The sequence below is a fragment of the Microcebus murinus genome, chromosome 19 (genome assembly GCF_040939455.1).
Source record: "Microcebus murinus isolate Inina chromosome 19, M.murinus_Inina_mat1.0, whole genome shotgun sequence".
In the NCBI taxonomy this organism is placed as follows: Eukaryota; Metazoa; Chordata; class Mammalia; order Primates; family Cheirogaleidae; genus Microcebus; species Microcebus murinus.
Window position 1 is genome coordinate 48294805 of NC_134122.1, and position 26592 is coordinate 48321396.

Sequence of the window (26592 nt, forward strand, 5' to 3'; positions counted from 1 at the left end):
TTTTTATTTTACACAACATGTTTATTTCCATTATAAATGTATTTAAATCATTTTGGACCCAGCATGTCCTTAGGTTTTACCCACTCATCAAACTGCTCTGCTGTGAGATAGCCAAGTTCAATAGCCGTTTCCTTTAAGGTTGATCCATTTTTGTGTGCTGTCTTAGCAATCTTTGCTGCCTTATCATATCCTGAAGAAAAAATAAAAAGATGACATAGGAGTTAGTAGTGAAATTTGGTTTTCTAAAGCAAAAGGTAATCATCATTGTTTACTTGATATTAATGCTATATTAGCCTCTTAAGTAACATTTTTTATTTTTAAAAATATTTAACTGGTTATGTCAATAACTGTCATTTCTTTTATAGAAAAAAACCTTTCTTTACTTTTCTTAAGAAATATAGACTTAAACACACCTCACTTACTACAACCGGTTTGTTCCTAAGTTGAAACTGCCTACTAACTCAGATATTTTCATGGGTAGGGGGCAAGAAACTGTAGCACCAAAACATAAAAATCTGGGGATATTTTTCAAACAACATGTTTAACCAGAAATAATTACTTTCTAAAGAAGCATTAACAAGCTAAATGTTCCAGTCCTGCAGAAAATACAGCATTGCATGACTGGCAACAGTGGTGGCTGGCTCTGCAAGGTGAGAAGAGGAGTCCTCTCACAGTGAGGGGGGCAGGCAGGGCTCTGAGGACAGGCACCTCCAGACCTGCTTGCAGCGACTCTTGTCTACGTAGCTCTCCGCTGCAATGGCTTCCATTCCCTGGCCTCTTCCCTGACGTTACAAGGGGGAGTTTTGGCAGAAATAGAGACTTGTACAAAAGATCACAGGTATACTGTTCACTTCAGAGTTGTTTGCTTTTTATATGAATGAAGGTAGGGGCAGGGTAGTTCTCCCAGATGTCTCAACATAACCTCAAAAAAAGTCAGGCGTCTAAAGCAAGAATGGAAATGAAACCAATGAACCAAGAAAACGAGGTCAGAGGAAGATGACCAAAGGGAAGAGGCCTGCTGAGGCAATATGATCATCAAGCAGACATGATGTTATGTGTCAGTATGCAATTATTAACCATTTATAAAACAAATTAAAGGCATACTAAATTTTATTACTTAACTGAATTTGTGAATGCTAAACATGTTGAAAAGGGCATTTACTGATGCCATTTACTGAAAAGAACATCTTTCTCAAAGCAGAGTAGCTCTGACAAAGAATGTATTAAACTCTTGGGGTCAATATAATATCCTGCACTTTTATGTTCATGATGACTTTAAAGTCTAAGTATTAGTGCTCACCACTTTCTGTTCTCAAGTCCCACATTATTAGCAATCGGCCCGTTAAATAATGAGGACACTGAGAACCCATGATTTGGAGGGCTGTAAGGCTTGTGCTCAGCCATCTAGGAAGGTGGTGTTTGCCCATCTTATCCTTCCGTGACCTCTGACAAGCCTTTTTACCTCACATTACATTGATTTCAAGAACGATTTACCAATCATCCAGCTTCAGGAGATATCTCTATTTTAAAAGTTTTGGCAACATGTTCTGAAATAAGGACCTGATGAAACATTTCTCATAGCAGCCTTTGGGTTCCCCTTTGCATCTTTCCAGTTGAACGCTGATGTACAATAAAATTTTAAATGGATCAAAATATCATTACCAATCTCACTACTACACACACACACACACACACACACACACACACCCCACACATACACACAATGATATATTGGGCTTAGAGCAACCTAAAGGAGTCAAATGAGCTCTAACATTAATGAAGTATAATTATAGCTTGATGTGAAACCAGGAATATAAAGTCTGCCTTGAAAATTCAGGATTACAAAAGAATGTTTTAAAGCAATAACCATATCATGCCAAATGACTGTATCATAACTTGTTCTAAAATAGGAAATAGAAAAATATGTGAACCTCAACTCAGCAGAAAGGAGAAGGGGGAAAATGGCTTTTAACATACGATAACACAATGCAATGAATGCCTCAAAACCTACAAAAGTCAAAACAATCTACTCAATGAGATCACTATCGTCACTCTACAATCCAAACATGTACGCTTAATTCTACCTAATGAAATATTTATAATTCTGAAAAAGGCTTGCAATACAAAAGCATGGTTTTAGGTAAAACATTTCCATTTTCCTCCTATTCCCTATAAGCAATGAATACATAACCTTTTCTCTTTGATTTTAATTATAACTTTTCAGTCTTGAAATGAATAAAACAACAAAATCAAAGCATTGTAGAGCACCTAGAGAAGGCAGAAAAATGAAGTCATTCCAAGCTGCTAATCAGCCAGTGCCACCTAGTGACAGTACCAGTTGAGGTTCTTATAGTTAATCTTCCCTAAGTGTCTGCATAGAATATTTAGCATCTGAATTCCATTATGATTAAAATAAGTTTGAACTTCTACTTCTGAATACAACACATTTGGAATAAAATAAAGCATAATGGATCAAGTTTTTGAAAGAACTATGACACTATAAATGTTATATATAGTTTCTTTTAACAATCTTAAATATTTTAAGAGATTTTACTGAAACAACATCCAAAAGGAATTTGCTGTCCTCAAATACGAATTCAGTATTCTCTTAAAAATTTTTCAGCTTTTCTACTTTGTATTCAAATGACGTTATTGTTCCTTAAACCCTTACCTATGTGAGGATTGAGAGCTGTCACCAACATTAGAGACTCGTTCATGAGCTTGTTGATCCTTTCTGTGTTGGCCTGGATGCCCACCACGCAGTTTTCTGTGAAGGAAACTGAAGCGTCCCCCAGCAGCCTGGCTGAGTGTAACACATTTTTAATCTTTGAGAGAGAGAGAAAGAGAGAAATTACTAAGCCTGACATTTTGTTGTCCAATAACATATTATTTGCTGGTTCATAGTAAATATATAATTCAATAAACATATAGCACTCCTACCTATTATAAGGCTAGTGCTTTACACCCAAGAAAACAAATGTGAAAGAAAGAAATTATAAACATCAGAAGGCAGAGAAGTCTAAAAAAGGTAAAAAAGATCTAAATAACTAAAATACAAGATAATCTGTGGTATTTAAAACAGAGTTATGGAGTGTTAGAGATCATGGAGAAAGAGACATTAATTCCAGTTGCAGGAACCACGAAGCCCTATTTGATGGAGAGGACTGAGACAGCCAGAGATGGAAGAAGACTCTTCCATGCAGAACGAAGGGCAGCAATGGTGCAAAGGTGAGAAAGTTCAGCATGTGTGGGACGCAATCAGTAAAGTCAGGGCTTCCTAGTTCTCAATGATTACCAGGCTTTTTATACTTAATAAAACAAATATTCCACAGTCACTTTAAAATAACTTTTCATACAGTGTTTAAAGACAGTATAAAATCAATTAGTCTGTTTTAGCATTTTTTTCTTTTTGGTAACATTTCTAATATGTATTAAGATATATCCATATCCTAAACCCTTTGCTCTAAAACCCAGGGTCTGAAAACTATACTTCCCATAATGGACTCTAATAGAAGGCAAGGAAATTTAAGGTTTAATTTGAAACTAATGACTTCATTATAAGGCAAATGTTGATTACCTTAATTTATTTTATATTCAAGACAAAAAGTAGATTAAAATGGCATTTATTGTTAGCACCTAAATATGCCAGGCAGCTGGTATTAACTGTTTGGAATCTGACCTGGAAGCAAAATTTTATAGGTCTGAATTCTGCTTTGACCTGCCTTTTTATTTACTACTAGCATATACATTCCATGAGGGGGAAAAAAAATCCATGTTGTTCACTGCTCTGTAGCTAGGACCCAGTACAATGCCAGAGAGAGTAGTGCTCAATAGATATTTGGTGAATACACTGAATGACTATACTTCAAATTTGACATTTACATATTCTTATCAAATTAAAACTAGTCTTTACATCAGACACTAAGAGGAAATAAGCCGCTAACACTTTACGCAAATGAAGGACTCTAAATGATGAGGACAGCTCCACTGTCTGAGCTGAGGAAACTAGATGAAAGATGATTCAGTCTTTGTAAAGATGAAAGCAAAAGAACAGTTTTGGTGGACACGATAATGTTTTCAAGGTATGTGGAGGAGGTAAAAGCAATCAATGAAAGAAAGCTTGAGAGGGAACAGGAAGAGAACTTGGGCATAAATGTTGAGGAAACCAAGGATGAAGAATGTTTCAAGGAGGAACAGTCAACATCAGGTGTTGGGAAGAAGAACCCTGCGTGTCTAGTGGAGTGAGGAGGCCAATATGAATGGGAGAGCAATTTAAGTGCAAGTAGACGGGGCTGAGCTGGACTGCAGTGATTATAGTGTAAATGAAAGTGAATATGGCTTATTCTTTCAAGACTGAATTTGAAGAAAGAAGAAAACAGCAGCCTGAGAAAGGCGACACGGTTGTGGGGAAGACTTTTTTTTTAAATGGTGCTATTAAAAAAAAAAAAGCAAACCACCAAATCACTGAAGTTAAAAGTCACCTAAATCCTAATATCCAGGTTTATTCTGCTAACATTAATAAAGGCTTGATTTGCAATTGTTACTTATGTCATCCAGCTTTCTAATATGGAATCTCTACGAACCTTTATGAAAGACAAAAAAACAAGACAATTAGCCTTCAGTCAAAAAACATTAAAAATCAAATTTAAAGTTACCATCATTGGCTTGAAAACATTCAACTCGAAATGTCCATTGCTGCCTCCAACGGTTACAGCGACATGATTCCCCATGACTTGGGCTGCGACCATAGTCATCGCTTCACACTGAGTGGGGTTCACCTTGCCTTCAAGAAAACCACCAGTGACAGAGTCCACATCAGATACACTCATGGTTTCAAGTATCAGTTAATATTAGAATTTAATCCAAATAATCAGAAAAGAAGGAAACCCAATTTCTTTACATAAAGTAATACATTACAATAAAGCAAGGCCCAACCATCAGTGTCAATTTGATAAAACAAACCAAGGAAAGGCGGATGGGTATCCACAACTGAATCATTCAATTGCTAATAAGTAACCTTAACTATACATTAAACATAGTTCTCCACCTTCATGGCTTTTGTTCATTCTATAAATATTTACGGAACTTGATTTTTTAAAAAATTTTTATTCATTTTATTTTTTATAGAGACAGGTTCTTATTATGTTGCCCAGGCTGGTCTTGAACTGAGCTCAAGTGATCCTCCCACCTCAGCCTCCCAAATAGCTGGGATTATAGGCACATGCCACTGCACCCTCTATAAATATTTATGGAGCCAGGCACTGAATATGCAATGGTGAAGAAAGATGCAGGCCCTGCCCTCACAGAACTTGGAGGCTAGGGAGAGAGAACTGGCAGTTACAATAGATAAGGAGTAAATCAGAGAAGTGTATGCTGCTCTAGGGACACTTATAAGAGAGACCCATCACCAACAAATGGGAGGCTGATTTAAGCTGAAATTATCCTGTTCATCACATGAATCTCTGGAACACCAACATCCTGGTAATACTCCTCAGATAAGCTCATGTTTGAACCAAATATCCCCGATTCCTCTAAGTAGTACAAAGTAAGACACTAGGAAGATTACTTCCTTTATCTGTAATTTCCCACTTCTTTTTAGGCAATCACCTTGGATTTGCAATCAACTAAACTCTTATGTCATTTTTCAACATGAAATACTTTAAAACCAGATCTCTTCTCATTCTACACATGGATAGATTTAAACGAATTTGCAGTCAGGCTTCTCTTTCCTACCATTTATAAGTCACCTTGTCAGTTTCAGTCCAACCTGCAGAGGCCTTTATGTATTTCAATTCTGTCACCTAACATATTGCTAGCTCAACTTTGTTATTTGCTAATATGATCAGCAGGTATTCTCTGCCTTCACCCTCGGTCACCAGTAAAGTGGTAAAGGGGCAGAGCCCTTCAACTTGTTACCAAAATATTCCTCCAGATTGAAGTCAGCACATTAGTCCACTCCTTAAATGTCACTATTCACCCAGCTACACTCATTTACCAGACCAGCACTGCCCAGGTTGCTCCACTGGAGTCAATGAATATCATGCCACTCTACCAAATAAGTTGCTGAAATCCAGACTTCCAGCGTCTGTTCACTCTCCTTACCTAAGAGGCCCACAACACAATGAAAAAAATCAAATAAGAGGAGTTTGGTATGTCTTGTTTTTATTCAACCCATGCTGATCACTTTAACAGCCTACTGTAGAATTCTCTTGGCTTTGGCCTATGAAAGACAGAATTACTATCCATTTTCTAAGGTGGGAATCAAAATACATGCTGTTAACTCAGATTCTTTTTTCCTATCTCGTTAGGTGATGTTCTCAGAAATCCTGATCAAAAATGGCCCCTGGACACTCTGAAACAAGTGTGCCCCACATATCCCCACTCAGCTTTGGGATCAGCTGAGAACATCCACATTCAAACACCAACATTTGTTAGCTACGTGATTACCTGGCATGATACTGCTTCCTGGTTCATTTTCAGGCAAGATCAGTTCACCCAGACCCGACCGAGGACCAGAACCCAGAAAACGAATATCATTTGCGATCTTCATCAGACTGCAAGCGGTGGTGTTCATGGCTCCACTGAGCTCAACCAGAGCATCATGAGCAGCCAGAGCTTCAAATTTATTTGGAGCAGTGACAAAAGGCAAGCCTGAAGGGGAAAAAAAAATAACCTGTATAAGTGAACAGGTAAAAATCAACATTTTTCTACTATCAGCAAGTTAAACAGAAAGTTTCAACATACGAAAAACAAAAACAATAAAAATTTTACATTAGGAAAAAATGTTTAAAACTCAAGCTTTCCTACCCCTCCCCCCGCCCCCATAGATGTAGGGGTACAAATGCAATTTTGTTACATGGATATGTTGTATAGTGGTGAAGTCTAGGCTTTTAGTACACCCATCACCTCAATTGTGTACATTGTACCCCATAGGTAATTTTTCATCCCTCACCTCCCCCACCCTCCAACCTTTGGAATCACCAGTGACTATTATTCCATTCTGTATGACCATGCAAACCTATAGCTTAGCACCCACTTATAAGTAAGAATATGTGGCATTTGGTTTTTATGTTCCTGAGTTACTTCACTTAGGATAATGATCTCCAGTTCCATCCAAATTGCTGCAAAAGATATTATTATTGCATTCTTTTTTATGAGTGAGTACTATTTCATGGCATATATATCACAATGTCTTTATCCACTCATCAGCTGATGGACACTTAGGTTTATTCCATACCTTTGCAATTGTGAACTGTGCTGCTATAAACATACAAGCACGGGTATCTTTTTGATATAATGACTTCTTTTCCTTTGGGTAGATCTTCAGTAGTGGGATCGCTGAATCAAATGGTAGATCTACTTTTGAAATATTCTTTGGGAAATCTCCATACTGTTTTCCCCAGAGGTTATATTAATTTACTTTTCCACAGTGTATAAGCAATCCCTTTTCACCACATCCACGCCAACATCTATTGTGTTTTGACTTTTTAACAATGGCCATTCTAACTGGAGTAAGATGGTATATCATTGTGGTTTTAATTTGCATTTCTGTTGATTTGTGATGTTGAACATTTTGTCATATGTTTATTGGCCATTATATATCTTCTTTTGAAAAATGTCTGTTTACATTGTTTGCCCACTTTTCAATGGGGTTATTTGTCTTTTTCTTGCTAAGTTGTTTGAGTTCTGTGTAGATTCTGGGTATATCCTTTGTTGGATGCACAGTTTACAAATATTTTCTCCCATTCTGCAGGTTTTCTATTTATTCTGTTGATTATTTCTTATAGCTGTGCTGAAGCTTTTTAGTTTAATAATTAAGTCCTCTTTATTTATTTTTGTTTTTGTTGCATTTGCTTTTGAGGCTTTAGTCATAAATTCTTTGTCTAGGCCAATGTCCAGAAGAGTTTTTCCTAAGTTTTCTTCTAAAATTTTTATGGTTTCAGGTCTTACATTTAAGTCTTTAATCCATATTGAGTTAATTTTTATATATGATAAGAGATAGGGATCCAGGTTCATTCTTCTGCACATGGCTATCCAATTTTCTAAACACAATTTACTGAACAGGGTGTCCTTTCCTCAGTGTATGTTTTTGTCTGCTTTGTGAGACTCAAGCTTTGTCTACATTTTTTAAAGTAGTCTTGAAGGAATACAAAGAATCTGATACTATATTTAAAGGATGAATTATCGAGTGCAATATGTATTGAAAGAAAAAACACCATCCTTTTGCAAACACGCATGTATGATGCTTGACCACTCTTGAGTAAAGATGAAAAGTAGGTAGAATTATCTCTGCTTTATTCCACACTCTTTTCTTAATACGATTAAAAAAAAATTTTCTTTGTCCACTTTATTCTGTCCCATTCTCTTCACTAGCCAGGGGCCCATAAGATCCCTGAGAGAATAGGGACCTATAATGAGTTATAAGTTCTCAGTTGATCTCTCCCATGTTAAAAATTTTAAAGATATACATATTCTAAACCCAAAGAATACATTTCTTTTCTAGTAAAATTTGATTAAAAAACAAATCAACGATAAAAAAAAAACACAACAAACAAAAAAAACCCCAAATCAACTAGTATAATGTGCAGTGTATAATTATCTCTACCTTAATGCTCTGGTAACATCTGCATCTTAATAGTTTTCCAGAGATGACAACTAGGCACTAATAATAGTTATCAGTATCTAGAGCATAGTACTTCCTCTACTGAAGACAGGATTCAAAAAAGTCAATAATTCACAGCATAATATAGGAAAAAAAAGAAATTATGCCTGTCTACAACATATTTACCATTCAAATAATTTTTTCAACAATCAGTTGTTTCTGCCTATTTTGAAAATTGCTATTCAAAATCACTTTAAAGGGAAAATAATTGAATATCACCAGATAGTAAACAAAGTTAACACTGGTAGATTTTTATTGCATGACTTATAAACTCCTATATGAAAACTTTTAAAAAGCAAAAGAATTAACATTACAACTTTGGAAATAGATATAAAACACAAGTTTGATGAGAAAATATTAATTCTAACTTTAAATTTAGAAATATTCAAGGCAGAAACACCTAGACTAGTGATGGGATTAAGACCACTAAGACTTAGGGATGCTACGTCTAAGGCTGTCAGATGATAAGAGGTGAAGGAATTGCCTGAGCAGAAGCCTAAAATAAGTGCAGATATTAACTGCTTAGTTGGGGGACATATATCAGCAACCTGGGAGTACAGCAAAGCATGCTCCAACCTCAGAGCCTAAGGGGTCTCATGCGTGAAAAGCCGCGAGTGGCCTGACATGAAAACTCATGGGTGTAGAGGTAGATTGCAATAAGTCAGCCTGGGAGAAGAGTCTCAAGGCTTCCATAGTGTTTGAACCCTGGGCCAAGTTCCTTCTCTCTCTTTCTCTCAACAATGCCTCAGTTCATGTAAAACCAGTCTCCCAGTGGGAAGCATGTAGTTTCCTTGTTCCTTGATCAAATGGGTCACAGCTACTGACATTAAAGATTGATATTCATGTACATACCTTGAGCTTGGGACAAATCAGTTTACCTTGATCAAAAGGGTTGTACCTACTGAAGAATTGTGTTTTTTACTTCTAGAAAAGAGAAAGAAATTAGCTAGGACACTTTGTGACTTTGGGGGGACCCCCGAAACCTTTGATCATTGTATCCCATGATTTTTTCACATGAGATCATTGTATTTTGCAACATGGCAAAGAGAATAAAAAGCAAGTGCTGGGGTTCAGTCACTGCCACCTTAGCACGGGAGTGCTGTTGGTCCCCTGACCTTCCTGCTTTCTTAACTATTATTTCTGTGTCTGTGTCTTTGTTTTTCCTCATCTCTTATAACACAGTCTGCCAGGGGACCCTATCTTTATTGGGGATGTCACGAACCCCTGATAGACTAGCATAATGAAAATAAAAAATAATTCATGTGGTCACTAACCTGTGAGTGCAGCCACTTTTGCAGCAACCTTTTCTGCAAAGCCAATTCTAGTATTTAAACCGGTACCGACAGCGGTGCCTCCAGCTGCAAGCTCATAGATTCTTGGCATGGCAGCTTTTATTCTTGCCATCGCATATGACACTTGTTGAACATAACCACTAAATTCCTGAAAAGAAAAGAAAATTAAGATGAGAATAAATTATTCCTAATGGCTTGTAAGTTATTCTAACTGCATTAAAGAGAAGGTTTTTAAAATGTATTTCAGAATACTAAATTATAAGCTACCCAAGAGGTATTTATACTAGTTTAATTCATATGATAAGCAAATATGTGGAAGGATGATGGTTTATAAAACTATAAGGTAGGGCAATGCCACTGATAACATGCAGCAGGCTCTTTATAATCTAGTTTTTTACTACTAGAAAGCAAAGAAAAACAATATAGGAAATAAGATTTTAAACAGAACAACTTTACTACATTAAATTATTAGTTTATTCACGGTCTACTAAATAAACTGAAGTAACTTCTTATTATTTAGTGTGCCCCAGACAACTTTGAGAAAGAAAAAAACACTAAATCCTCTTAACAAGAAAAATGAAAACATAGAAATATTCTCTATATAATTTTAGTTCAAAAACTTGATAAGGAACATCAGGACATTTTATAGGGACTTGGGAAGCTAAATGACTCACTGAACAGCACAAAATACTAACGTTAGAGTCAGACTATAGCTTCAATAAGCATTTTAATTCTGCTGCCAATGTCACACTGGTTCCCAAACTATGACACACTTTAATTAAGGCAACCATAGAATTTATCATGCTTTGAACATAGGAGGGCCCTACTAATAATTATGCAGGGACGAAAGGCATAAACTAGGAATTAAATGGGCAAGCCAAAATACATGGTCACATTAAATCTATCTTTCTTTCTTGCCTGAAAACCATGAATAAATTTGATAAGTATTAGAATTTCACGCTGTTCTAAAGAAAACATTTCAAAAGATATAACTTCCTTTAGGTAGAACTAATCCATCTGACAGAACATCTCATATACGCCACCTAACAATGTTTCGGTCAAAGACATACAGCATCTATAACAGCTACCATAAGACTATAATACCATATTTTTACTATACTTTTTCTATGTTTAGATACACAAATACTTACCATTATGTTACAGTTGCCTATGATATTCAGTACAGTAACTTACCATACAGGTTTGTAGCCTAGGAGTAATAGGCTATCTATACCAAGGGATGGGGAACCTTTTCATGTTGGAAGGCCACATTAATTTAGCTGTAATCAAATAAGGCCTCATTCAAGAAACTTTAATTAGAAATACTTAAAAATGTATAGTATTTTATAATAATCTAACTACTATGTACTTAATAATTTTAAAAATGTAAACTATTTGTTAATTGTAAAAGTTAACTAACCTTTTAATGACTTTGTTGTGTGCTTTTTGTTGGAAAGCGTTTGAATATTTGGTTGCAGCATGGAGGTCTGCAGTTTCAGCTGATCCTCTAGATGGGTTTCAGTCACTTGTAATCTTAAGGGTATCTTGATTTGGTTTAAGTAGGAGAATGCAGATTCGCAGCAATAGGTGGTTGAAAAGCAAGAAAGTATTTTTCAGGCATGTTGCCTAAGGCATGGGTATTTCTACTGCATTTTTCCATATTTCAATTGGATCTCTCTTAGCATCAAACAATGACTTTAAAATGTCATCTACTGAGACCTTAATCAATTCCATCTGTAGCTCTTTAGGTGTCTTGGTGATATCAACTAGATGACACTGAAAAGCTAATTTGAGTGTGATGTCATGATTCTCAAAGTCAGTGAAGCTTTCAATGTATTCTCCAATTAATAGTCCTATAACAGCTGCATATTCTTCAAATGATTCAAATGATGATCCTGCTCATCAATGACCTTTGCTAACTGGGCAAAATGTTAATCTGTAATTTCCTTTTGAAGAAGTGTTTTAAAAAAGATAGCTTGATTTTTTGCCACACATCATACACAGACTTAGTTTTACATTGCAAAGAAATATTCAAATTGTTTTTTTTTTTTGAGACAGAGTCTCACTTTGTTGCCCAGGCTAGAGTGAGTGCCGTGGCGTCAGCCTGGCTCACAGCAACCTCAATCTCCGGGGTTCAGCGATCCTACTGCCTCAGCCTCCCGAGTAGCTGGGACTACAGGCATGCGCCACCATGCCCGGCTAATTTTTTGTATATATATATTTTTAGTTGGTCAATTAATTTATTTCTATTTTTAGTAGAGACAGGGTCTCGCTCAGGCTGGTTTCGAACTCCTGACCTTGAGCAATCCGCCCGCCTCAGCCTCCCAAAGTGCTAGGATTACAGGCGTGAGCCACCACGCCCGGCCAAATTGTTTTGATTTGATGTATCACACATAAATGCTGTATTTCTATAGAAATCTTCTTACAATAATTCACATTGCTGATTCTGTTCTTCATAAAATTTAACTATCTGTTCTTACAGAAATAAAATTGTGGCTAATACCTGTCCCTATAATAGCCAGTGCACTTTTGAATGATAGGGCAAATCCACACTGAATACCTTATCCCCTTCAACTTTTACCATGTGACAAAACTGACAATGCCATGTTGCATTTGCATAAAAATAGTTAACAATACTTATAACTTGTTGCAAAGTGTAACTTAAAATAGTAGCTTTAGCACAGAGATTTTGCTGATGCAGGAAACAATGAAAAGAAATGAGAGCTTTCTTATCCGTTAATATTTTTTTTATCTATGCAATAAACCCTTCATGTTTTGCTGTCATGGAAGGTGCACTGTCTGTACATACACTCACTGAATTTACCAAATTCGATCTAACTTCACATTTATCTTGAAAGTTGTTGAAAATATCTATTCCCTGTGTTCTGTTCCCAAGAGTGCCCAAAGCAAGTAACTCTTTGTAGCAAAGAAAATCTGTTATGACCCAAATGGAGTACAAAACCTGCACCAACTCAGCAGTCTCAGTTGATTCAGAAGTTGTTCTATTAAGTTGAAAGCTAATTCACGCTGCCAGTCAGTTATGTTTCTCCATGAACAAGGCAGTTGTTTGTACTTTGAAACATTATCGGGGTCTTAAGCATATTACAATTTCAGTGATGTATTCTTTTACAGTTTCTACATCACTGAACAGCTTCCCTTTTTTCCAAATATATAAGGTACTTTATTAATTGTTTGTGGCATTATTTACAGCTTTTACTGCTGCTTGAAAGAGTTGTCTTTGCTTTTGCTTTTCATCTTTTAATTTCTGCAATACAACATTTTGTGCCTCTCCCTAATTTTAAAATATCTGTGGTCCTTATGAGTGTTATAACACTGATGAGCATTGAATTTCTTTAATGTTGATATTGCAGTATCACAAAGCAAGCAAATAATCTTATCTGTAGCAGAAACAAGATAATATTGCAATTCCCAATCCTCATTTAAAAATCTGTTTTCTTCCTTCAGCGTTCTCTTGGTCTTCTTTGACATGATGGGCTGTTAAGCAGACAGAATTAATAAATACTGTCGAGCTGTGCAACTATTCACAAATTCCACTTCACACAGAAACAGAGTACACCGCTGTCAAAGCTGTTAACAGACTGGCATACTTGAGCCCCCTAAATTCTCTCCAACCAGCCTCATGCGGTAGCGGTGCCAGTCAGGCAAGGAAAGTTAGAACTAAATCATGAGTGTAGCAGCCATCAATTTAGATCTTATAGCTTGCTAATGTTCTAATTGTGCTGGTCAATCTGGTTATTTCATTGAAACTTATTTTATACTTTAATATTCTAAATATACTCATTTTAAAAATAAAAATATAAAAGACAAACAAAAACGTATTAATAAAAATAAAAAGATTTGTTCTGTGAAATTTGGATTCAGTCAAAGGGCCATGCTTAAGAACCTAGAAGGCCACAGGTTCCCCACCCCTGGGCTATCACATACAGCCTAGGTGTGTAGTAGGCTTTACCATCTAGGCTTGTATAAGTTCACTCAATGACATTCACACAATGACAAAATCGCCTAACAACACGTGTTATTCCTTAGGATATATCCCTGTCATTAAGCAACTGTGTTTATATATATAGGTATACACACAAATACATACACATATACCCCTACACCAGCTTGATTAACTTATGAAATACATTTTGATTGGGTAAAAATGCACAAACTCAAAAAACAATTCCAATAAAAGCAAGTATAAATGCTTCTGATAAAAGTCAAACAGAAAAACATAATTTTCTGTCATAACAGGTAGAATGATGATTTTATGTAGAAGGCTGAGTCATGGTCCAAATGGCCTTTAGCATAGTGATTTTCAACATGTGGCACATCCAAAAGAGGAAAAAAATAGAAACCTGAAGGTTATTCAAAAGTCTCAAACACATACGCTATTTCTTCTTAGAAATTATGCATGGTACTAAGAACCAATGGTGCAAAGAGAAGTGAAACACAGCCTTTAAGGGACAACATAACCTAGTGAATTCAATTTAGTCCCATCATTTGTTTTTCAATTAATCATTTTGAGTTTTCCTCATTCATTCCATAATTAAGTTAAGCTAAGTGATCAACCCTTTTTTTTTAAATTTCAGAATATTATGGGAGTACAAATGTTTTGGTTACATAAATTGCTTTTGTACTGTTTGAATAAAAGTTATAAGTATGCCCATTACCCAGATAGTGTGCATTGTACCTGTTAGGTGTGAATTTACTATCATCTAAACAAAATCACAAATTAGAAACTATCCAAGTAACCAGCAGCCAAACTCTCACCTTCACCTCAATTTCTATGAAACTATTATTTGATACTTAGCATTTATAATCACCTCGAGATATCATTTGTATAAGTCCTACTTCCCAAACTGGAATATGGGCTTATTGAGACAAAATCTGTTCCTTACATTTCCTTCACGTTAAATACTATTAGATATTCTTTAAGGTACTGATAAAGAAACATGAAAATACTTCCTCATATCTTGGAGAAGAGAATAATATCTCTTTCACATGTGGTCAAAACAATTTTAAAGAGTAAGACCTACCTTGCTTAATCACTTAAAATTAAGTCTTAAATAACGAATTAATTTAGAATAAGATAAAGAAATCATGATAATGATATTGACGAAGATGATGATGACAACAGCTAACACTAATGGGTACTTACTTTGTGCAAGGAATGGTTCTAAGCACTCTACATGAATCAGCTTATTAGAACTTCGCAGCTATCCTGCGAAAGAAAAATTATTTTCCTCATTTTACAGCTCAGAAAACTGAGACACAGAAAACGGCTAAATAACTTTCCTGTGTCCCACAGCTTACATACAGCAGAGCTAAGATTCGAAATCAAGCAGGCTGACCCAAGTCTAGCTTACAGCCAGTACGCTCTGCTCTTCTTCTAAGTGGATGTCAATAGAAACTACTGATTGGTTGATACAGAACAATCCCTGTCACCAAACTTAATTGTTATAAAGTTGGCCTTTTAAATCAGTAAGATTTTGAGGGTGATACATTGGCCATTTGTATCAAGCCCTGAATTGAATAAATGTAGTCAAACTATACCTGCCCAAGAGTAAGTGGAACAGCATCCTGAGTATGAGTACGCCCAATTTTGATGATCTGTGCAAACTCTTTGGATTTTGCATTGAGAGCATCATGTAGCTTCTGTAGTCCTGGTAGCAGTACTTCATGAACTTCTACTGCCGCAGCAATGTGCATTGCTGTGGGGAAAGTATCATTTGAGCTCTGTTGGAAATTTTGCAAAAGAAATATAAAATGTTAAATCAGAGGCAACAATAAACAAACTTAAATGTTTCAATTAAAACACTCACTAATGCTCAAAACTCTGTATGTAGTACTCAACATTTATGTGTGGCAAGTCACATAGGTCACTTAGGATCAAATAAGAAGCAATTTGGTTTCCTATATATAATATGCTCAGTATATATACCACATATACTGAATGTATTATGTATATATATAAGATACATATTATATCTTCCTGCTAATAATTGACAGTAAAACATTGAGAAGTATCATTCACAACTACATTTGAGGATAATAATAACAGTGCATAGTCTTTCATGAACATTTATTTATTAAGTTTAGGAATATTCTGTGATGTAGGTCAACACTTTAAAAGTAGGAAAGCCACGCTCTCAAAGAGAGTATGTGACTTGCCAAAATATTTAGGACCTGGAAACACTCAGTCCCTTGGGGACCATCACTTCTATGATAATCTTCCCTAAAAATCAGAGTCTTGGTCAAATCATGAGAAGACATCAGACACACAATAATTGAGGGACATTCTACAAAATATCTGACCACTACTATCAAAAGTGTCAAGGTCACTACCATGGTCTGAGAGTGTGTATCCCTCATAAATTCATATGTTGAAATCCCAACCTCCAAGGTAATGGCATCAGGAGGCAGGGCCTTTAAGGGGTGATTAGGTCACAGGGGCAGAGTTTTCATCAATGAAATTAGTGCCTTTATAAAAGAGATCCCAGAGAGCTGCCTCATCCCTTCCACCACATAAGGACATGGAGAAAAGATGGCCATCTACGAACCAGGAAGTGGACCCTCAACATACAATGGCTCTGCTGGTGGCTGATCTTAGATTTTCAGTCTTCAGAAGTGCAAGAAATTGATTTCTGTTATTTATAAGCTACCCAGTCTATTGTATTTTGTTACAGCAGCCCCAATGGACTGAGATAATCACAAAAGACAAAAGACCAAGAAAATGTCACAGATTGGAAGAACCTAAGACATGTGACTAAATGTAATGTATAGCCTGGCCTGAATCCTGTAACAGAAAAAGGACGTAGGTGAAAAAACTAGGGAAATCCTACAAAATCTGTTTAGCTGAGAATATTGTATCAAGGTTACTTTCTTAGTTTTGATAAATATACCATGGCTATGTAAGATGTTAACATTAAAGGAAGTTGAGTGAAGGGAATATAGTAACTAGGAACTCTGAAATATTCTTGAAAGTCTTTAATAAATATAAAATTATTTCGGAATAAAGCATTTTAAAAATAAACCAAATAATAAAAATATACATATATACTAAATTTAGGTATCCTAAAAATGACTTTTATAAAGTTTGAGACATAAAGCCAAGATTCCTAAAAGAAATAAGACACATAAGAAGTTTTCTTTGTTAAAGAATATAAGCTGAATGAACTCCCCTTGTCAAAAAGCCAGTGCTTGTTTTACAAGAAAAATCTCAGGTATGCTTTTTAATTTATAATAAAAAAAAGAAGAGATCATATACTGACCTGGCTTTTATTAACATGATCATTGGGATGCACAGGTTTCTTGCTACCAAGTTCACCTCCTAACATTTCAATTGCTCTATTGCTAATGACTTCATTTACATTCATATTTGTCTGGGTTCCTGATCCAGTCTGCCACACCACGAGAGGAAAATGATCATTTAATTTACCTTCGGCTACCTGCAGGAAAATGTTAAAAATGAATTTTTTAAAATAAATAATATTCTTTTAGCTATTTTAGTCAACTATGACTAAGTAAGTTCCATTTATAAAACTATTTTAAAGATGTTCATTGTTTTCATATGCTAAATGACTTACTGATGGTCCCAAAGAGTTTGAATACAGTTGCTCCACAAATCTAAGCTTCTGCAGCCATCACTTATTCCAACCACTGATACTTTAGAAAGTGAAATATTATCTATTCTGAATGGCATGACAATTCACTGGTTACAAATGAAAACTGAACCAAAGCCATCTTTCTTATTTTTCTCCAACTGCCTCCTCTAAAAGCAGGCCACCTGTTAAGGCTGGCAAGTATGTGAAGTCTTTAGATACATTTATTGTTGGTGCTCAGCAGGAATATCCAACAGATGTTACCACCAGAGTCAGCGGGATAATGAGCTAGTGACTTGAAAATGTGAGTTCACTAATAGCTACTTCATTGCACAGATGTCCAATGAGCAGCAATTGCCAAATGTAGAAACAAACACTGCCCAGATTTGCCCCTATTTTTGTCATATTTTTTTACTTTCAGCTCATGTTAGTTTTTGGATTGTATGCTTTCTAAAGAGTGCATGTATAACTTCTGGAATGATTTTAGCTTAAAAAAAATCAGAATGCACAATTGATCCATTTTAAAATAAAACTTTTTTTCTACTTATATAATAGGTAATCAATGTAGAAATTTTGAGAACTAAGAAAAATACAATAAATAGTCACTATGGTTCTAATCTTCAGAAATTATGACTTTAGCACGTTGGTGTCTCCTTCCAGTCTCTTATCCCACATAATGGGTGGGTGTGTGGCTATATGAACACATTTTCTGTGTATTTTTTTCTAAACAAAATTAGGATTATAAAATACATACACATTTTTGCAAACTTTTCTATTTATTTCTCATAGGCTAGGCCTTGTTCCATGCCAATATTCAAAAAACTAATTTTCTATAATTCACAATGTAACTATAATTTACATAAGCAGTTATCATAGTTAGATACTGTCTAATTTGTTATTATAAATAGTACTGTAATGAACAATACTACACACTATTTATAGAGTTTTTAAACTGTTATTTCTGCTTGCTTCCTTAAGGCAATGTTATTAGTCCATTAGTGAACTTATATCCTTGATACATATTATCAAATAATTAACTAGTTTTAAAAGGAGCCATTTATACATAAAAGAAATAAAGTTCCAACAGTGTCTTTCCAAAAAATGTTTTTAAAACTATGTAAATTAAAAAGGATGTCAAAAGGCTTAAACATAAAAGGTATAAAATCATCCAGAAATTTTGTCATAATATTTTAACTACCATATTAATATTCTCACTAAACAATAATGCTAATGCTCGACCTCGAAATTTATTAACTCAAGAATTCACAATGCCCCTTTCCTCCTGCCAGAGTATATCATCATCTAGTGGAGGACATGGGCCTGATGCTAAGTAAACACACTTATCACCTCTTACCTCATCTGCTGCCTTCATTATTGCATTAGCAATCTTTGGATCAAGACCATAATCCTGGTTGACTTCAGCGGCCGCTCGCTTCAAGATGCCAAAAGCTTTAATAACTGGGATCTAAAATTAATCAGAAAAATATCTCAAATTTATAATTTAATCATGAAAGTTTATTATTTAAGGAAGATGTAAAACCTGAGCATAAAATAATAACTTAATTAATACTATAATCTTAAAATATTTAGGATGTAAAGATTATAAACAGATAAACAATGAACCAAGAATCACCATTATCATATATCTATTTGTTTAGGGAACCAAATAAAGGCAAATACATTGACTCTTCATATATATGTGTGTGTATGCCTCTCACATAGACATACATACACACGCACACATATTCAAACATATACAATGCATTATTCATCCTATTATATACACATACATGCACTATAAAGTATATGTGCTTATTTCATACACTATATATGAAAACAAGTGGTACTCAATCATTTCACCAGCAAGAGTCATTATTTTCCCTTACTGGGTCCCATTTTGCATTATAATTTTTTTCCTCTCTTAAAAAAAAGTCAACGATATATTTAACTGCCAATCAGTATGAGATTACCAGTTACTGAATGGGTTATCATTTCACTCCAAAGCAATATATTCTAGTTAAGTTAGTGAAGCCTTGACACTTCCAGTGATAATCACTGGAAATTTCTCTCAGAAAAATTTTATTTTTTAAAACCAGTGTTCTCCAGACTTAAAGTTGATAGCTTCTGATATATGTAACCATATTTTCAGACCCTGTTAGTCAGTAGATCATTTCATCATCTATCTCAAATCACCTCACCAAACTTTAAAAAGATAAATGGAATAACTTTTGATGACATTTTATGAAATGATAACCTACTTTTGGTAAGACAACTGACTTATGAGTTCTTATTAAAATTAATAATACAGACTGTGGTACAGATCCTATACCAGGTTCGAATGGGGACAAAACAGAAGAAAAGAGAAGCTATAGTCCTCAGAGGGGAATCAAAGTAGAAAAAGCAAAGTATAGTAATGAGTAAGACACACTAAACACATAAACCTGGACCTGAGTAAGTATTAGCTGAGGGGCAAACAGAAAAGAATTTTCTGTTTTTGTATTTTAAGTTTTCATTTCATTTTTGTATTTTAAGTAATTAAAATTAAAACATTATAAATGTTTTATTCAAATGAAATAGAGACAAATAGAACACAGGATTAGAAACTGCAAAGCCTTAAACATGAAAACAAATGAGGATTTAAATTTCAACAAGAACAAACACAGTATAGTGGGCTGAACCACTACCAAAATCTTAATTGAATATCAATCAACACTGGCTATCTGAATGGAGTGACTGACCCCAATATTTATGGACCCATAAAAATGAAAAAGGGTCATAGCAGAAATAGTTTTACTGAACACCATTAAGATAAAATGGCAAAATGTATCACTGGGTAGAAAAGACAGGTTACATTATTCTTAATGCACTCACATTAGAAGGTCATAATCTTTTTTGGTTTTGTTTTCCTTTGGACCTCAGGTAAAAAGGGTTGAGTTTAATCATGCTACTCAGTACATGTAATCTGTTTTATATTTAATGAAGTTCAGGATATTAATCCGGACGAAGTCAAATGTGACAGAATCGAGAGTCCCAGTGTCTACCTTTCACAGACATACAATCCAAATGGCAGCCCTGTCTCTGGAGCAAGCAGCAATCACACACCCCTAGAACCACATAACCTGTGGGGTAGAGCAGGACGATTAAAACATGAGCCATGCTCACTTCCACCAATATTGGCTGGAGCTGACCACCTAATACCAGGAGCTGAATTATATAAAAGTATTTGAGGATTGGTCGCTACCCTTTGTCACCCAACCATGGAGTCAGATCCTGTTTACCTTGCTACCAAGCAGGCTTTGGGGGGCAATGACAAAAAGATTTTCCTCAAAGATTCCGCTGCCTGTTAAGTTCTATAAATCTATAAAGAGTTAGTCATGAAGGTTTAAGAATGAGTTAAAAAATGGAAGTTAAATTATACAAAATAAAAGTATATTTAGATGATAACTGTTAAAGAATATCTCACCAGATGAAACCTTACTAAAGCCTATCCTGCACTCCTGTATTGACTGTTTTTCATACTCCAGTTGGGCTCCATAGAATACATTATGTAGTTTATCAATTCTTTTCACACTTTAACATCTCTGAAATCAAGATGCACCTTACAATCAATGACAGGTCACAACCTTAATTGGCAGTCTTTTTCTTTCTTAGTGGTGTGTATCAGTGCATCTTCTAATTGATGGCACCTTAAATTTAATGAAAGGTGGTGAAAAGTTTTCTAACCATTAAATCATTCATCTGACATTAAACAAATAGTTACATATTATCTATTATATGTCAAACATGGTATCTATTATATGCTACTACATGTCAAACATGGTGAAGAGTAATACGTTGATGTATTTATGTGCTATACACTTTTCTGGAAACTGAAACCAAGATAGAATGTATGATATGAAAAAAAAAATCAGAGTTTTAAATCAGTGGGAAAGAAAAGAATTTGAGTATTGAAATATAAATGTTAAAATCCTAGTAAAAATGCATAAATACCCAGCAAGAATAAAAAGATAAGCATTTAGTTCTATCAAATAAAAATCCAAAATATGCAAAGCCATAGCTCAAAATAATAACACGTTAAAACTTCAAAAAGTTCTTTGACGTGTTAATGAAAGAGAACATCTTATTACTCACAAAGCTAGTTCTCTAATAACTTTACATCGTAACTCCCTGAAATATTTATTTATAAAGTGACTTATGTGAGTACAGCTCGGTTCATTCAAAATAAGCTAACATTTCCACAAAAGCCACTTACCGGCATGCGTTCCGTCACACCTCCAATCTTAAAGTTCATTGTAGATCTCACAGTCTGAGCGCCATAATACTTGTCATTTGGGACCTTGAGTTCACCAAAGGTGTCATATTCTATCCGGAAAGTATTTTGACTCGCCTAAAAACAAGGGTAAGGCAGCGTTACAGCTTGAAAAGAAACCAAGTATCAGCATCTTATCAGTTGTAAAGGGAAAGAAATCTTATGAAGTAACACAGAGACACAAAACTCCATTTTGATTCTCATTCTACTCCCTGCCTTCAAGTTCCTTCCTTGAGAAAATTTTGTTTTGATTTGGTGGTTACCCTCTATTTTAGAACCACACAGGCTTTTTTAGGAAGAAACTGGAAACCCAAAGCACTATGAAATCAAATGTTGAATTTTTATCTCTGTGACAGTCTTTTTGCATAAAAAATGATTTGGATTTTCTTAAACACTGAAATACTCTTAAGCCACTTTAGACTGAGAATCTGAAAAGCATTTTATTTTTTCTTTAGGAAATGCCATGGTTTAGTTTAATAGGGACATCTTATAGGCCCAAGGACTGTATTTTTTTGAACTCCATATTTTTTGGCTGACCTTTCTGGTTTAGACTAGCATGCAAAGTTTGGGACCACACAAATATATTAATGAAGATATTAAAGACAGATTGTAGGATTCATATACTATGCAGATAATAAATATAAAGGAAGTCTTTGAAATACAAATAGTGATCTTCCATTTCAGGAGCATGCCTATTACTGGTCAAGATTTGCCCAATTCAATGTATTTAGATTAATATTTACTGTGAACTTTTGAAAATAGTCTAAGTATGATACTTTGAAATTTGTAAATATAGATTTAAGCAAGCTTAGATGTGGTCTATAAACACTATGCTGAGAGATAGCATAGTACAATACAAACAGCCCAGGCTTCGTAGTCAGACAACCCACCACTTGGTAGCCGTGTTGCCTTCAACAAGTCAGTTTTCTCATCTATAAATTAAATAAATGTACAGACACGGGGAGATGGGCTAGGTTAGTTCTTAACCTTTTCAGAGTGATAGAATCCTCTGAGAATCTGAGGAAAGCTATGAATCCTTTTTCTGGAAACATGAACATAAACACATTTATGCACAATTTTACAAATAATTTAGGGAGGTTCCATCTTGAAGGCAAATCACCACCCAGAGTAAGAACTCATGGACCCAAACTCGCTTTTAGGGAGAAGCCAGTATTCTACCAAGTACATCAACTAATACTAATAAAAATTAGTAACTATGCAAAATATTTATAATATTGTAAAAAAAAAACTTACTGTAAAACACTAGAAATTTGGAATCTACACATGATAGGTTTATATTCAGGAGCCTGCAGAAAGATAGTCAGAACTTTAATATGTTCATCTTCCATTAGGTATGAAATAAAGATGATTGGATGACTCAAAATTTTAAAATCCCAAGCCAAGTAATTTCATTTTAGTAAATAGTCCACTAACAAGAAAATTTTAATTTATAGTTATCCCCTGGGACTAGAGTTACAAAATACTTTATGATACAGGAAAAGAAAAATATCATCATATGTAGGAAGAAATACAGAAGTCTAACCAATGAAGTACATTTTTTTCTATGTAAAAAGGTAGGTAGAGGACTGGCCTAGACCAATAAGCAGTGGCAGTTAATAATAAAAAGAATCATACCCTGGCATTTACAGAGCTATATAGCAAATGCTCTTCATGTATTGCCTAATTTGACTTTCATAACCAACCTAGGAGATTTTACTATTACTATTCCCACCTTAAAAGAGACAACCAGGCTTGGAAAGATTAAATAACCTCAGCAAATCACCCAGATAGCAAGGGGGAAGGCCTAGATTCAAACCCTATTGTGTTGGACTCTAAGAGCTGTTTAGATTTACTTTTCTGTCACCACCTCCATAAGCCAAGAAACTGAGGGGGTAACTACAGGTCAGCCCACAACAAGTCTTTGAGTTGTACCCCTAGCCTGTAAAATAAAAGGGGCTGAATATGTGCAGTTAGATTTTTCTGTAATGGAACTTGGTTACACTGACACACCACTGTACACCAATTTGCCTCCTACCATGTAAATCAAAATAAAAATATTTTGCATTGTGATCTTTGTTTTAGATATCCTAAGTAAATATCCTAGTATGTTCAAACATACTTTGAACCAATAACATTAGCAGTGACAGCAGTGGCACCAAGAATACTAGGATCTTCTTTCTCTTCATCACCTTGTTGATGCTGGCTCCAAAGAAGAGAGATTGGTTTCTGACATTTACAATCACTTCTCCTCCTGGGGAATAATGGGTGGGTAATGAATGCTATTAAGTCCTAGAAATACCAAGTACTGCTAAAAGCCCCAGGAACCTCGGGAACTGATAAGGTGGTCCCAAAATTTGCATGCTAGCTCAGCCAAAAGATACAGGCTTCAAAAAAAAAAAAATACAGTCCTTGGGCCTGTAAGACATCCCCATTAAACTAAACCAAGGCATTTCCTAAAGAAAAAATAAAACGCTTTTCAGATTCACAGTCTTAAAGTGGCTTAAGAGTATTTCAGTGTTCAAGAAAATCCAAATAATTTTTTATGCAAAAAGACTGTCACAAGGGATAAAATTTCAATATTTGATTTCATTGTGCTTTGGGTTTTCAGTTTCTTCCTGAAAAAGTCTGCCTGGTTCTAAAATAGAAGGTTACTACGAAGTCTCAAAATAGGCAAATATATAATAATAGTTTATTGATTTTACATTGCAATACAGATTATCTATCTTTCCAGACTTTATGGCCTGGAATTAAAAGATCACATTGTAATTATTCATGTGTGATTTCTTTGCTTATTTAACTGCTTTGCTTATTTAATCTCTCCCAGTAGTCTCCAAACTCTAGCCCATAGGGACTGTGTCTTATTTACAGGGCTCAATACATACAAGGCATTCAAAAAACACACTTTCTAGTGAATGAACTTGTATGTGTTCTTTTAAATGAAAGGTAAGTAGGGGCATCTAGGGTTTTGTAAATTTCTTAACACTAGGAACAGGAAGAACTTTTAACAAAATCAACAGAGATTTTAGAACTGAGAGAGAAGGACAGAGGGTGAAAGATGTGTTTAGAACTACGAACAAAAATATCTATCTTCATGTTATTTTAGCTAATATTACAAACTTAAGAGGAAAGCAGTGCTATTTTTTGACATTTGCCCTGACAAGATATAACAGATTCAGAAGTTCCCTGTTCCCCCTCATAAAATAGTACATAAATAAAAAATAAAAAAAATTTTTAATTATATTTTTAAACTTTTAAACTTTTTTTTTCTTGGTGTCCTGTAGTTTACCTTTTGAAATAAAAAATTTTACATGTTCTAAAATGTACTAAAATTATTACGGCAGGGGGTTCCAGGAATGTAAAGCATCCTGGATTTTGTAGTTTCAGGTACAGTGATTTAATTGAATTATCTTAAAGTTTACAGTCCAGAAAATGTACTGATCCTTTGAAATACCCTAGATGGAGCATTTATTTAATGACCACTCAATACATGGTATTTTCACATGTGCAATCTTGCTAAATAGCTGTAATTATTTCAATTTTACACGTGGAAACTAAGGTGCAAAGACAATTTGCCCAAAGTCTCAACTGAGCAGCAAAGTGAGATTACAGATATCTCTTAGACTGCAAACCACAGAGAAGAGTGCAGAATTATAACTTTCCCTAAACTGTCATTAATTTCTCAAACTCTTTCTAACAATATACATAATACACTTAATGCTTTTCAAAGCCTAAAATTTACCGAAGGTGACACTCTTCAGGGCTTAAGGAAGCATGTCATAACTTGAACTTGGATCTCTGAAGTTCCTTGACTGTTTTTCTGAATAAAAAGTACTGATTCAGCTTTTAGTTAGGTCCAATCCGATTTGCTCAGACATGCTTCAGAACACTATGCCTATGTTTACGAGTTTCAGGGTTTTACAAAAGTTGTGGGGGAAACCATACTCAGCCTAACAAACTGAAGAGGCAATTTCTTGAGAAGTAAACCCTTTTAAGAACCTTCCAGCACCCCTGAAGGCTGAAAGCAGTGCACTGCACCTTGGTTAGCCAAGAAGCCACGGTTCGGAGGCGACTAGATGAGCAAGCGGCAGGTGTCCGGCCTGCAAGGCCCAGCTAAGGGGCAGGCAGGGGCGGGAGCTGCCTCTCTCTCAACGTCCTGCTCCCACCCGGCCCGGTGCCCCGGGGCTGGCGGCCTCCCCAGGGCAGGCGCGCAGCGGTAAGCACGGCTGAGGCGGGTTACCCCAAAACGCCCCGGCTTCGGCCCAGCTGTGGGAGCTCCGGGGAGCCGCCAGGAGCGGGCCCAGCAGGACCCTCACAGGCCCTCCCAAGCGCCGGACTAGAGCAGAGGACCCATCCCCGCGCTGGAGGAGGCGCCCGGAGCTGGGAGGCCCGCCACGCCGGAGCGGGCGCGGAGCCCAGAGCCGGGCTCGGCAGGTACGCCCGGGAAATCCCTCCCGCCAGCCCGCGGGCGCCCGGGCCGGCGAGCAGGAGGGCTGAAGGTCACCGCAGGGAGGCCAGGGGGCAGACGGCCTGCGCTCACCATTCGAGCCGCGTTCGGGGGCCAGGATGGAGGGACGGCTGCGCCACTCAAGCCCGGAGCTGAGGCTGAGGCTGGAGCCCGCGGGAGGCGCCGCGAGCGCGCGAGGATCCGGAGTGCTCGGTACATGGTGCTGAGGAAGCCTGGGTAGATTTCTGGGCTGCTGTGGCCACGCCTCCGCGCCGGCT

The 26592-nt window shown here is 36.0% G+C and overlaps 1 protein-coding gene across 1 annotated transcript; it reads right to left on the reverse strand.

The window, feature by feature from the left end:
• Positions 1 to 26592, reverse strand: FH (fumarate hydratase). Its single transcript, XM_012751271.3, has 10 exons — positions 26408 to 26592; positions 21814 to 21948; positions 18916 to 19026; positions 17232 to 17408; positions 15514 to 15696; positions 9937 to 10102; positions 6448 to 6651; positions 4656 to 4783; positions 2672 to 2825; positions 1 to 190 (listed from the first exon to the last, which is right to left on the reverse strand). Exons 1-10 carry the CDS (start codon positions 26531 to 26533, stop codon positions 48 to 50), a joined length of 1527 nt encoding a protein of 508 aa, XP_012606725.1. The 5' UTR covers positions 26534 to 26592; the 3' UTR covers positions 1 to 47.